The 15,267-nt window shown below is 40.2% G+C and overlaps 1 protein-coding gene across 1 annotated transcript in view; it reads left to right on the top strand.

Moving 5' to 3' along the window:
• Positions 1–433: 433 nt before the first annotated feature.
• LOC122558118 (low choriolytic enzyme-like) overlaps positions 434–15,267 on the top strand; it is a 112,440-nt gene continuing 97,606 nt past the window's right edge. The window contains exons 1-2 of the mRNA XM_043706435.1: positions 434–569; positions 3,946–4,011. Coding sequence (XP_043562370.1) covers positions 434–569; positions 3,946–4,011 — 202 coding nt within the window. The remainder of the gene's footprint in view (positions 570–3,945; positions 4,012–15,267) is intronic.

Here is a 15,267-nt window from a genome sequence, read left to right on the forward strand (position 1 = left end):
TAACCACTGAGCCACCGTGCCACACATTTGGAACACTCCAGTGTTCATTTAATGGTATAGAACCTCTCCAGAAATTAACAAAATGTTGTTGGCAGCAGGAGATAGAAATTTAGAAGACAGGAATTTAGTTATATTAACCATATGTCCTCCTGAAGGTTAAAAATTTTAGTAAATAATTGAGAATAAGGGATGATAAACTTACAGAATAGATGGGCCAAATGTGAGATTTGTAAGATACATTGAAACACACCATCACAGCCTATAGTAAATCTTTCCTTAATGAGGTAGTGGCTTTTGATTTGATTAAGAAAAGTTTGGCAACCAGATTTTGCCAGTTGATGGTGATACATAGTAAAGATTTTTTTAAAATGTGGATAAGGTAAAGAGAAGTGGATAGGAACTGGACTTACACAATTTGCAAAATTTGTCATTGATGACAAGGAGGGTGGAGGAGTTTGCCAACAATGGATTTAAAGATATGTGTGCAAATATGAACATAATAGTTATGAAAGCAGCAGTAGAAAGTCAAGTTAACAATGAGATGAATGAAAGGAACCACATAATTACAGGTAAGATGTTTCAGAAAATTTTGACAAATCAGCCACACTCTAAATTATCATCTGCATTAGCTTGGACAGTACATGTGAAAAACCTGCCATAGAAGGAGAGAGGGTATTGTTTGTATCAATTAATTTTTAGCAGAAATCCTAAGGTTCTCACAATAATAAATGATCAGTTTGAATCCCCTGCACTTAGGAAGAAAGGCTTTCATTAAAATTGAAGCTTCTGTGGCCTCTGTTCTGATAATGAGACCTTTTGCAAATTGGCCTCAGAAATTTCCACCTGTTTTGTCAACCCAGCATTCACTTGTAATTGTGGTTGATAGGTTGTATTCAGCTGAGGGACCTATCTCCTGCACTTCTGCCCTCACCCCTTCCCTTCCTTCCCAAAACAATGAATAGGGTCCTCTTGTCCTCACTTATCACCCCACCAGCATCCGTATCCAAAGGATCATAACCATCATTTCTGCCACCTCCAGGAAGATGTCATCACCAGTCACATCCCCTCTCTTCCCTTGTCAGTATTCCACAGGCAAGTTTCCCTCTAGAGTGCTCTGGCCCACTTCTCCACTCCCAGTATCTCCCCACAAGCCCCAGCAACTTCCCATGAAAACGCAAAAGGTGTAACAGTTGCAATGTCCCCCATCCTCACTATCCAAAGCTCCTGACACACCTTCCAGGTGAAGCAGCAATTTACCTGCACTTCATTCAATTTAATCTGTATTCACAGCTCACAATGCGAGCTCTTCTATGCTGGGGAGCTGAAAAGCAGACTGGGTGACTACTTTTGGGACACCTACGGAATTCATTCAAGTCACTCTGGGCTTCCTGTTGTCTGCCACTTCAACATGGCCAGCATTTCTGTCTCCGGTCAGGCTAGAGGAATAGCATCTCATTTTCCATTTGGGTATCCTGCTGTAACCTTCAGGACCCAATATCAATTTCAGTATTTTTGGGTCTGACTGCATCCTTTCACACCCACCTCCTCACCTCCCAAGCAGTCAAGACATGGGTTGCTTTCAGCACAGCCAAACCATCCTTATCTACTCAAAGTACCTATATCACCTGTCTAGATTTACTTCTTCCCTGGATTATATTAAAAATCCCTTTGGCAGCCTAATCTTTTCCCTCTCTCTCTCTTGCACAAGCACTCCCAAACCTTTGTGTTGTAGTTTTCTGCATTTTTTTCTCAATTTAAATAATATTCACCCATTGTATTTTTCCTGCCAAACTGCACAATTTCACATGTTACCACGTTACATTCCATCTGTCTATATCCTTCTGAGTCATCCTCACCACTTACTTTCTAGCCTATTTTTGTGTCATCCCAAACTTGGCTATAGTACATTTACTTTCCTCATCCAAGTCATTCATATATATTGTAACTAATTGTGGCTCTGGCAATGATCCCTGTGGCATTTCACTAGTTACAGTTTGCCACCCTGAAAATGCAATGTTTCCAACTCATTGTCTTCTAGTAGTTACCCAATCCTCTGTTCATGCTGATATACTATCTCCAACACCAATGGTTGTTATGGGTAGCCTAATATGTCATACCTTATCAAATGCCTTCTGAAAATCAAAAAAAATTACATTCACTGCTTCCCCTTTATGTAACCTGCTTGTAGCTAAAAGTGGATAAAGAATGGAGCTGGAAAAAGCACAGCAAGTCGAGCAGCATCAGTGGAGAAGGCGAGTCGATGTTTCAGGTCGTAACCTTCCATCAGAACTTGGGGGAGGGGAAGGAGGCTGCAAAATAAATAGGGGGGTGGGGCTGTGGGAGAGGTGAATGGGATGGTGATAGGTGGATGTAGGTAGGAGGTAGCTGTGATTGTTACCTCTAAAGAATTCCAGTACATTTGTCAGGTATGATTTCCCCTTCATGAAGCTACGCTGAGCCTGCTTGATCATATTATGCATTTCTAAATGCTCTGCTATTATGTTCTGAGAATAGATTCTAATATTTTTCTAATAGCCGACATTGAGTTAACTGGCCTATAGTTACCTGTTTTTTGTCTCCTTCCATTTTTAAATAAAGGTGTTACCTTGGCAACTTTCCAATCCTCTGGGACGTTTGCAAAATCAAATGATTCCTGATAGATTACTATAAGAGGGAGTTCTAGGATTTTGACCTGTTGACAGTGAACATTTGCAATATTTCTTATTTGCATCCTGTCCCTCATTAACACCATGCTGAAACACAGCTACAGATTCCAACTGTATGCAGGTATCTCATTGCTCTACTTCACTCCACCTCACTCAACAGTTTCAGAGCCTCTGATTTGTCATGCTGAGTCTGGCATCCAAACATTGATGAGCAAAAACGTTGTCCAGTTAAGTATTGGGATTTCTGAAGCCTTGACTTCAACCTTTTTCCCCAGCTACCAACTCCATCCCTCCTTCAAGCAAGTCTCCAAGGTTAAACCAGAAGGTTATCAACCAGGCCATTCTATTCAACCTTGAATTGAAATTGCAACCAATAGCCTGTTCACTGTTAAAAAGAGCACCTATTATCAACCTCTGAGCAATATTTCACCTCCGTATCTGCTTCTGCTCATCCTTTTTTTAATGTCCTGATTTGATTATTTGAATGTTCCTCAGTGAATATCCCAATTTCCGTCCTCCAAAACCTGACTTCATTCAAAACTCCTCTGCTTCCATTCCAACCCATATCAAACACCTATCACCTTGAATTCTAGCTCCTGTTCCAGAAATACCTCTGATTCAAATTTTCACTCTCGTGCTCAGATCTCTCCATTGCCTACTACTTACTGTTTCTATAACCTGAAGCCTAATTATCATCTGTGAGATTCATGTTTCCCAAATTTTAGCCTTTTATATATACAGTTTTGCTTTGACTTTACCTTGAGTCATTTGTTTTCAAAGTTTTGAATCTCCTCTCTAAACCCTGCTATGTTTTGCTCCCATATGTTGCTTCTGGAAACCTAACTCTTTCTCCAGGCTCTTTTCTTATTATTACCTCCTCTGGCTTGGTCTCACATTGTGTCTGAAAAAACCTATGTGAAGTATTGTAGGATGCTTTCCTATGTTAAAAAAATGCAATTTGTTTAGATTGAGTGAATCTTTTTTCAGTTGTGGCGTTTTGAGAAACAATTATGAATTGGATGTTCTGGCATAAATTTACTGGTTTCATTGTTGGAGTAAACAGTGAAACCTGCATTCCCTGATCTATTCCCTAAGTTTCCATCTCTGTTCATTGGGGCTGTGTTTATCTCTTTAATCCATGAATTATGTGACGCTGGTGAAAAAGGAAAATCCTAAGGAGAAAAGACCAATCAGACTACACATACTCATACTGTATAGAAATAACTTTTAATAAGTGAATAAATAAACTTTTTCTTTTTCTTTTTACATATGCTGAAAGAGAAAGGAACACACTTCGGCGAATTGGATATAGGTAGCAGTATTATGGAAATTAACAAACAACTTGGTAAGGAGTCAGTTGGATTAAAGAGTTTATGAATTCTTATGAGTTATTTTATATGCTTTTCTGATATCTTGAAATATCTTTTCATGAAACGGGGAAATGAATGTTAACTCATTTTAGAAAAAAAATCAAAATTCCATAAAATATTTTCAAGGAAATAAGATATTAGTTGATATATTACAATTTTCATTGAAAAATGTTGGAAATATGACCATTTTAATCTTTTTGGCACAAAGAAGCCTATGTTGAGTCCACTTCAAAGCTATGGGTCTAGTGCTGGAAAGTGGGACTAGTGTAGATTTAATGCTTTCTTGGCTGTACACTCGATGAGCTGAAGGACCTTTTGTGTATTGTATGATTTAATGATTCTAGATGTGGAAAAATCAGAAAAGTCATTATTCTCTTTTAACTCCAAAACATTATCTGAGATTTTACCTCACCATAGTTTAAGGGGTTAAAGAATGCATGAAACAACATTTCAATTGTCTTATATTTAAACTCAGTTATGATTTTGGATCAAAATTAGTTTAGTTGACAAATGGGCACTTCTCTGGCTGCTTCGGTTTCCTCCCACATTCCAAAGATGTGCAGTTTAGGTGAATTGGCCATGCTAAATTGCCAGTAGTGTTCAGGGATGTGTAGGTTAGGTGTATTAGTTAGGGGAAATGTAAAGTAATAAGGTAGGGGAATGGGTCTGCGTGGGATACTCTATAGAGGGTCAGTGTGGACTTGTTGGGCCAAATAGCCTGTTTCTACACTACAGGGATTCTATGATTCCAAGTCAAGTTGCTCTGAGAATGCTAAGTGAGTGATTTAATTGTTTCCTACCAAATTATTAAGAAGAAGAATGATCAAGAGTAACATATTCAGTGTTATCTTTTGGCTGCAAGTTACAACTTACAGTTGAAGCTGAGTACATAAGTGCTTAATACACATGCTTCACTACAATTATTTGTAATTTGCATAGCATTTATTAATAAACTGAAATACTTAATAAAACAAGTAGTAAAGACAATTCAACATCTTGCTACACATCACCATGTCTAGCAAGATGCTGAGCATTAACTATACTAGTGATCAGACACTGAAGTTGTGAAAAATGAGCTATGTTAAGAATAAATCCTCTAATTACTTTTGAATCCAAATAATTTACTTCTATGTTTAATGACGTTCAGAACTTACATCATGCCATACTGATGAGTCATATTGATATGACCAGATCCCAGGCAAGGTACACCAAGATATTATGGTTTCAGACCGGGTACCCCAAGCTTTCAAGCCACAAAGTGAGTGAACTTCCCTTCTTTATTGACCCACACCCTCCATTTACAAAGGACTTCCTTCCCTAGTGTATACCTTTCTCCCAAACCAAAAGGATTTATGTTTTTAAAATGAATTAATTTAACCATGCTGTCTTGAAAGAGTGAGTTTATTGGCTACAAATAGTACGATACACATATTAGAAATGAGCAGTTTGTCCATGCACTGATCGTGAAGAGTGGAGGGTGGAACATTCATAGTCAACCAATTAATTGGAATTCTTTGCTGCGTAGGTTACTTGAAATTCTTTTATTCTATTTCCATTTGATGGTGGTTGGCTGGTAACACTCAGAATGAGAGAGTTTTTCTTGACTTGATTCCTTTTGACTGGCATGCTTGGCCATTTGGCTTCTAGCACTTAGGGTAGAGACAACATTCTACCTCCAAACAGTGGTGACAAATGGATAGTTCTTTGATTGTGACCTTTACAGCTCACTAGCATTCAAACCTGGCCTAGGACACACGAGTAACACAGCTCATCCACACAACCTCTTCCACCAGACCATGAACTGGGCTTTAACCCTTGTTCTTGTACATTCTTGACAGAGGAATGCATAAAACATGTCTCTTGCCCAGCCTGCTATCTTTTATCCCACCATTTTTACAGTCTGAGACACTTCCCAAGAAATTACAATTTAGCTTCTCTCTCTCCCCCAGGCAGCCTTTTAGTCCTGTTTACAGAGTCAGAATGTCAATATATGATCCATGTTAATATTCTGCATTCCACAAGATGAAAAAATGAACTCTGGAATATTGAACAATGAACTTCCTTTGGCAGCAGAATAATCTGCTTTTTTTAAATTCTGAGTTAACCTCTCATGAATAATAGAGAAAAATAAAGAAATGAGTTACATAACATTACAGATCTGCATAGTGTAAGTTAGGAAAGTAAGAAATAAAGCTAAAAAGATAGAGATTACAATCTTTCTATAAGGCCTTCCATGTAGTCTGCCTGGGCTCCACTGGTTCCCATCTTCGCTCCAGGCTGCTGGCCATTCCCACTTCGCTCCTGGTCAGCTAGCCATCATTCTCACTCTGGGCCACTGGCCACCATCCCCCCTTTGTTCTGGGCTGCTGTCCCCACACTCCAGACCACTGGCCGCCATCCCCATTGATAAGGCCAGTCTCATAGCGCATGGAACTGGACAAACCACTGCATGTATACTGACCAGTGAAGGTAGGTTTATGGTAGTCAATAGTATAAATGTGTGGCTAATTTCTCAATGATGATATCAGGGAAAGGGAGCTCATTTGACTGTTCCTTTTCAAATGTGAATTTAAGCACAGAAAAGGATTCATTAAGGCACGTAAGGAAATTCTTGCATGCAGCTATGGATTCAAACATGGCAAATGTATCATTTACATATTAGGAATATTCAAGAGATGCAGTTAGATGTCATTTGATTGACAGTTTGCTTCTCATGGAATCCAACAAAAATATTTGTGCAAGCTGAGCCTGGTGGAGATCTTATGACAGTAGAATCTGTTTGGGTATATGTACTGCCATTGAAACTGAACTCAGCTGCATGAGTCAACAAAATAGGTGAACCATAGAATCCCTATAGTGTGGAAGCAGGCCATTTGGTCCATCGAGTCCACATTGACCCCCTGAGGAGCATCCTGCTCAAACCCACCACCCTACCCTCTACCCCACATGTCCATGGCTGATTCACCCAGCTACACATCCCTAGACACTATGGGTAATTTAGCATAGTCAATCCACTTAACCTGCACATCTTTAGACTATGGGAGGAAATGGAGCACCCAGAGGAAAAGCATGCAGACACGGGGAGAATGTGCAAACTCCACACAGGCGGTCACCCAAGGGTGGAATGGAACAGTGGCGCTGTGATGCAGCAGTGCTAACTGCTGAGCCACCGTGCCACCCATGAATAGTGACAATCATTCACTGGTTTATTTCTCAGGGCAAAGGCTTGACCAATCAAAATCAATCTGCATGGTTAAATATTTAAACAAACCCTGGCTGTTAACTGTCAATCAGCATTAATGGGTCCATTCTCCATGTAAACACTTGTTCCACTTGCCAACAAATCAGACTCCTCTCTTGCAGTATCAATATCAGTTTTCCCCTTGATTTGGTACCCTTGTGAATTTCCTGTTGAGTGCACAATGGAAAGCTTCAACAATACTCAAGTTCAATTCTAGGAAGAAAATGAGGACTGCAGATGCTGGAGATCAGAGTCAAAAGGTTCTGGAAAAGCACAACCAGTCAGGCAGCATCCGAGGAGCTGGAGAGTCAACATTTTGAGCGTGAGCTCTTCATCAGAAATGTGGGGGGTGGGCCAAGAGGGCTGAGAGATAAATGGGGAAGGGGTTGAACTGGGGGGTTGTAGCTGGGGATGCAATAGATATGAGGGTGGGGTGTGAAGGTGCTCGGTCAGACTGGAGGGTGGAGCCAATAGGTGGGAAGGAAGATGGACAGTTAGGACAGGTCATGAGGGTGGTGCTGAGTTGGAGGGTTGGATCCGGGATAAAGTGGGGAGATGAGGAAACTGGTTAAATCCACATTGATCCCATGTGGTTGGAGGGTCCCAAGGTGGAAGATGAGACTTTCTTCCTCCAGGCGTCGGGTGGCTAGAATTTGGCAGTGGAGGAGGCCCAGGATTTGCATGTCCTTGGTGGAGTGGGACGGGACGTTGAAGTGTTCGGCTACCAGGCAAAGGGTGTTGTTTAGTGCGTGTGTGCCGTAGATGTTCTCTGAAACGTTCCGCAGGTTGGCATCCTGTCTCCCCATTGTAGAGGAGACCACATCGACAGCAACAGACACTGTAGATGAGGAGTGTGGAGGCGTAGGAAAATTTCTGTCGGATGTGGATTGGATCTTGGTGGGATACTCTTCGGAGGGTCGGTATGGACTTGCTGGGCCAAAGGGCCTGTTTCCACACTGTAGGGATTCTATGATAAATGAGTGTTCAAAAGCAATAAGTTTATTAGCTAAAAATAATATACATAGACATGTGGGTAAGGATAAAAGAATCTTCACATGAACATAAAATCATTTAGCGAATTTTGAGAAGATTTCACTGTCTAAGATTCTTGCAATCCTGTTATCTCATGAAGTGAAGGGGTTAAAACTTGAAGTCAAATTCAGTATCTGTGATGTTGCCTGTGGTCATGTATTTGCCTTGTGATGTGTGTGATCCACTTTCTCATGATTTAAGGGCTCGCGGAGTGTCACGTTGTAATATAGCACAGGTTATTCCAGCGGTTGCTGTTTCCAATAGGATTTTTAAATTGTTGGATCCTGTTCAGGAATGAGAACAGGATGTTTTCAATAGGTTTCTCAAAATAGTTTAAATACCACTGAATAGGTAATTTTTAGTTAAGTTGGTTGAAGACAATTAGTGCAGATGTTTGCTACTGATGGTTGCTGGCCAGTCATGTGTTTCAGAGCAGGAGAGAGTCACCTTATTGAAAATGTGCTGCTGGAGCAGTTTGCAAACATTAGGGCTCAGGAAAATCCCTGGGAACTGTCTGGAACAGATGGGGGCTTGTAAAGAGCCTGGAAGTAATTGATCATTCAGTGTAGCTGTGAGTGTGAGTAAAAGAAGCCCACAAATATTCGTGCAGCTGAGATAGTGGAGTTCAGAGAACTCCCAAGGTGGAACTTGGTAGAGCTAGCTGACTGTGAAAGAACTGCAATTATACCCATCAACATACTGACGAGTTGCCACAGGAAGTCAGTGGGACACAATCTCGAGGGAGGAGATTAAGTAACTAGGATGTGTGCAGTCATTGAGGCAGTCCATGATGGAACAGCTTTTGAGGAAGTTTCATGATTAGATCTTCACAAGTGAAGAATTAGATTTCCTTGTTAAGGAGATAATGTTTTAGTGAGATTTGGTGATCCACAGTGTCACTAATGTCTGGGTGGTTGGTGGGTTTGTGGGTGGTACGGTGGCACAGTGGTTAGCACTGCTGCCTCGCAGTGCTAGAGTCCCGGGATCAATTCCCGCCTCAGGCGATTCTCTGTGTGGAGTTTGCACATTCTCCCCGTGTCTGCGTGGGTTTCCTCCGGGTGTTCCGGTTTCCTCCCACAGTCCAAAAATGTGCAGGTTAGGTGAATTGGCCACGCTAAATTGCCCGTAGTGTTAGGTGAAGGGGTAAATGTAGGAGAATGGGTCTGGGTGGGTTACGCTTTGGCGGGTCGGTGTGGACTTGTTGGGCTGAAGGGCCTGTTTCCACACTGTAGGGAATCTAATCTAATCTAATCTAAAAAACCTGTGGGATCTGTTAATTGCATTTGCTATTTTATGTGACATGTGGGGTGTTTAGCAAGTGGGTCTTGTTTTGTGGATCGTTTAACTTGCTATAGTAAATTTTATTTCATTTACAAAAAAATGTGGAATTTTGTGGTTTTAGTCTCTTAGTAAGTGCCTAAGATCTAAACCTTCATCTATAGTAAACAGAAAAAAAGCTGTTCGTCTCTCACCAGATTGTAATATAATTTTTGCCTCATAATATGTCATAACATCCTATATAGGTGGACTCAGCAGGATTTAGAAGAGAAAGAAGAAGGTTTTTTGTTTTTCCACAGTTTAATGGGTATGGTGTATGCAACTTACCTCCAATATTTGTCTGCAGTACAGGTTGCAGCATCTGCAGTAATTTGCTCCTGCAACTTACTACATTCTTTTTGTGAAACTATGGTTGATTTTTGAATGCCTTCTTCCTAGTACTCCCTTTGGCTGAGAATCTTCTCTGATGATATTTGTCAGTCTTCCATGGGAGTAAGAGAAATGGCCAGGTGCCCCTCAAGTGTCATCCTCAGAAGGAAATATGAGCACGTAGCAGAGAGATCAATTTCAAGTGTCTAGACGTTTTTGGCCTGACAATAAATAGCGCTTCTCTGATAAACCCATGGGTGGCCAGTGTCAAAGATTGCATTTTCACATCACTAATCCAGTACATCACCAATCTCATAAATTGCTCCATTCAACACAACTAACAGCACTTATTAGCATTTAGGGCTTATGCCTAAGTCTAGCGATACTCCATCTTATCCTCACACACTTGCTCACCCACCTCTCACTGCTTCCACATCCCTCCAGCCAATCAGTTATAGCATGCAGTGCACCATAAAATCACTGATATCTTGTCCTCAGTCTTTCATGACAATAGAATGCAGCAGAGCAGAACCAGGAGGAGATAAAGACTTGCATTTCCTGCATCTGACAGAAAAAAAACAGCTCTCAGCATCATAGAGTTAGCTGTAACCTGGCTCCTAGCATCTTGTGTTGCTGACTGCATTGAGATTGATGGTATGTTCAAGCCTTATAACACTTTCCAAGTCCCAACATACTGCCTTCCTGCTGACTGACAAAGTGAGCAAACTGCAGGTGATATGATAATGGGCCTCTTGCTGTACTTCTGACCCCACTTTCATCACCCAGGCCTTTCCCTTTTGGCTGGCTGATTTCTGATATGCAAACCTATCACCAGCCTACCGCTGCAGTCTAAAGAGAAGAGAGACCAACAGCAAAGTACAGATGAAGAGGTCCTATCACTTGATTTGACACACATAGCCATCACCTCATATAATTGTATTGCATGTACCACAATAAATCAAGGCCGAACTGTGGTGTAATATTGAGTGAGCTGTTGGTGTTATCTTTCAGATGAACCATTATTTTGTTTGCTGCTCGGATAGATGTAAATGATCTCATAGGCAACCTTTGGAACCAGTCTGTGCTGGATTTCAGATCTTGCCATTCTTGGATGTGATTTGCTGGTTTGCTTTAGCCCATCTACTAGATCAATGGTTGTCCTGGGAGAATATAGCTTTTAATCCAGACATCATCAATTTTCATGACGTCAGATCAAACATAAGCAAGGAAAGCTCCTACTGATTGCATCTTTCAACTGAGGAATCTCCTCTACATTGAACACTAATTAGATGAATCATTGAAAGTGATAAGGGCACAGAATGTTTTCTGGTTGGGGGGGGATGGCGGGGAGGGGATTGATGTTCATCACTAAGAGTATCTTGAGATCTTCATTACTGACCAAGCATGTTGAACCCTGAAGAACAGATCTATTAGATTGGATTTGCGGCATATGGTGAGAAGCCAACATAAAGGAAAGACCTCATTAACTTTGTATCACCAATCTATCTGTCACAGATTAATTTGTCCATGACAGTATTGGTAGTCTTGACCATTGCATAGTCCTTATGGAGAAAACGTTGTGTCTTCACATTGTGGATACCTTCTACTGTATATATGACTGAGCACCATGCTAAATGCTCCCCTTCTGTTGGCTATGAATCCATTCACCTTTTCCTTTTACTGACCTCACAGCTAGAGATACCTCAGCTCATTGTTCAGGCTGCTGGCAGATATCCATTTGGCTTTCCACAGTTCTACAGGCTAACTCCGACTGCTTTCTACCACAGGGTTATGTAAAGACCATTGTAGGTTTTCCTTAATGAAATCCAAACTGTTTGAAATGCATTTTAACTTGTTTCAGATAGAAATGCAAATTATCGACATTTTGATCCCAAGGCTTTGCTTAGTTCTGGAAAACCATATGAATAATTTCTATCTCTAATGGAGTTTTATGACTCTTTTTTTTTCCTGGAATTATTAGCTTTTAGCTTTTATTGAGTTGACAGAAAACACATTGGCTCGAATAAGACATCTAGAAAGAGAAGAACATAAGGTACCTTTTGACTAATTAATTACTAGCTTTTCCGCTTAACTTACATTTAACACTTTAACCACCTAAACTAAGAACTATATTCTAATACATATGAATTAAGAACAAGATACATGGTATTTACACCAAATTGCACAAGAAAAGGGTAAGTAAGGATAATGGGAGCTGGAAGTTTGCAAGTCTTCACTGTTGCTCCAGTCCCTCAATATGACTTAATATGGCTTAGTGCATCTTTGCACAAGAGTAGGTGCAATAGTGTTCAGCAGAACCTCACTTCTAGAGGCTGCAGTTGTCTGCTAATGCATTCTCTACTTCATCGTAGCCCTCTCATAACATCATAAAAAATAGGAGCAGAAGTAGGTCATTTGTATTATCATTTTTTCTCTTACTTGTGTCAATTTTAGATGAATGTGCTTATTTATGTTACAGTACAAGTAACGTTTTCATTTAAAATTAATTGAGATCCGAGGTACTTAAAAGAATAAATCTACAAGATTCCACAGTTAGCAGTAAAATAAACTTTCCGTAAAAAGGAAAAGAGTTGGCACTATTAATTAATTATGGTATTAGCACAATACAGAGGGATGACCTAAGTTCAGGAAACCAGAGGTGAATGCAGAAGTGGTTTAGGTAAAGGTAGGACTACCTTGTGGAAGTGGTGTACTGTCCCCCAATCAATAATCACATATTAGAATGGAGTATAAAAAAGAAATAATGGGAACTAGTCATAAAGATACGATAGTAATCCTGGGGCTTTTACTCTATGTAGAACTGGAAAAAACAGAAGGGGAAGGTAGCCTTGATGAAAAGTTCATAGAATGTTTTCAGGGTAGTTTCATAGAACACCTTGTTCTGGAGCCAACCAGAGAGCAGGCTGTACTGGACTTGGTATTGCGCAACAAGATCGGATTAATTAATGACCTTCTAATGAAGGTGTCTTGAGGTAGCAGCACCTAAAATATGATTGAGTTTAAATTCAGTTTGTGTGTGGTAGTTCCATATATCATGGGAGTGCAGCAGACCATCAAGAACTATAAAATAGTCATGGTCATTGGTTGGCATTGTGGGAATGAACTGCAAACTGTGTTGGTTTTATTTGTATTTGCTTTTGATGTTAGTCAATAAAAGCTCATGTTTAGAATTATCCAATTGCTTGTTTGTATATGAAGTTCCCCTTTGGACAGTGATAAGCTACATTGGGCATTGGGGATAGAGTAGCAGTGACAGAATGCAGCTAAGGACAGGTAAGCTGTAGCATGGTGGTTAATCATTGAGCAATGTGGCTCTGTGCTGTTACATTGCCAGTGGAGGGGTAGTGTTGGATTATCAATGCTTGATAGGTCCACGGCAGCCTTTTAAAGATGATGTGGGCATTAGAGATGCTAGTGTTTAGTTTGATGTCTGGTGAAAGGTCAGTTGTCTTTGAAAAGCATGTAGTAAGGTGGGTCTAGAATCAGATGTGAAGGATGGTAAACTAGAAAAGCAGGGTTTTGGCAGAATCAGGCAAGCAAAATTAATTTTATTGTGTCCATGTGACTATAGAGACATTGAAACCATGAGTTTTATTTTGTGGAAAAGATCTGAGCGGGCGGAATGCACAAACTGAAACCTGCGCTGTAACGAGAGCTAAGTCAAGGCTGAAACATTGCTACTGTGCAGTGCCCTCTGATCTTTTGTGCATTGAAGAAAAGCAATTTAAGATGGAAGTCTTGGGAATGAGAATTCTTAAAAAAGCAATAAGTCTTAACACCGTGGCACCGAAGTATCCAGTTATGAATTGAAATGTTCTGAACAAACATCATCAAAATTACGTAAACACAGAATGGAGCTGTGTTTCTTAGATCTATCAGTTTTAGAACCCAGCATGTAATCAGGAGACACACCGATCTGATTTGGGATGGTGGTCTTTATTGCGTTAACAGTCAGAAACAAATAAGAATTAGCCACTTAAACAATGGACAGTACAGGAAGATTAAATAAAACTTCAGGTCAAACTTATAATCTATTGAGTTAATCTGATCTATAATCAATACCCCATATAAACTATTAACCATTTCATTATTAAATGTCAGGATAATTTCAGATAGAGAACTTTCTGAGAGAATATTAGATCTGGCCTTGCTTTCATATCAACTCCAGTAAAGGCATTCCAAAAGGAACTGCTTGATATGAAAAAGGAACACAGCATTGTCACTGAATTAAAGATGCCAAAAAGCACAAGACTGTAGTTACATGCAGAAATTAATGCATATGCTTGGAGCAGAAGTTGAGATATCCAGGCACCCATGTGGACAAGGCTTGCAGCAAGTATGATCAAATGCAACAATGACTCACCTCCTCACTCCCAAAAACCTGTCCACTTTCTACGGCACAAGTCAGGAGTTTAACAAGAATGCTCCCCACTTGCCTGGATGTGTGCAGCTCCACCAGCATTCAAAAAGCTTGATATAATCCAGGATAAGGTAGCATGCTTGATTGCCATCGAATTCACAAACATCCAATGCCTCCACCACCGACATTCAATAACAGCAGAGCATACTATTTATAAGATAGTAAAGATATTAAATGCACTGCAGAAATTTACAACAAATCCTTGGACAGCACTTTTCAACCCGTGGACAGTGCAGCAGATGCAAAGGAACACCACTGTTGAGTATTTGGTAAGTATGGTTGTCTGTCACTTTAACAATCTGATCAGATGACAATGTAATGATGCTATCAGTCACTTTGGAGGGAAACATTGCTTCCTGCAGACTGAAAGTTACTGCTGTTTAATACTTGGGCCTCCCGGCCCTTCTTGAAATGTAACACAAGAAAAAAAAACGGCAATGAGGATAAAAACTGCTTCAGGCTTCAATGTGTCAAACCACTGATTCACCAAAACGAAAAGAATTGTGATCCTTACAGCAGATCTCAGTCATTTTAATAAAAAAAGGAAATCAAAAGACACATCTCCGCCCTGAAATAAGTACAGTCAATGGAAATAAATAATTCATGCCAGGGAACAGGTGAACAATGCAGAAGAAGCTTAGAGCCCTAAACAGAAGGAAATGATTTGAACTAGGGGTATAGACTCAGAAAGAAATAGCCTCAGGAATACCTTGTTTTACAAGCAAAGAAGCAAGGTGATGCTAAAGTTTTGTGATACATGGTGTTACACAGGCACTTTCTATTTAAAAAGTAAGGCAGGGAATTTGGCATTGGAGAACAGTGTGGTCAAAATACAGAGAGCAGGAACTCCTACATAGATTTAATTGTTTT

This window comes from Chiloscyllium plagiosum, chromosome 16 (assembly GCF_004010195.1).
Source record: "Chiloscyllium plagiosum isolate BGI_BamShark_2017 chromosome 16, ASM401019v2, whole genome shotgun sequence".
Taxonomy (NCBI): domain Eukaryota; kingdom Metazoa; phylum Chordata; class Chondrichthyes; order Orectolobiformes; family Hemiscylliidae; genus Chiloscyllium; species Chiloscyllium plagiosum.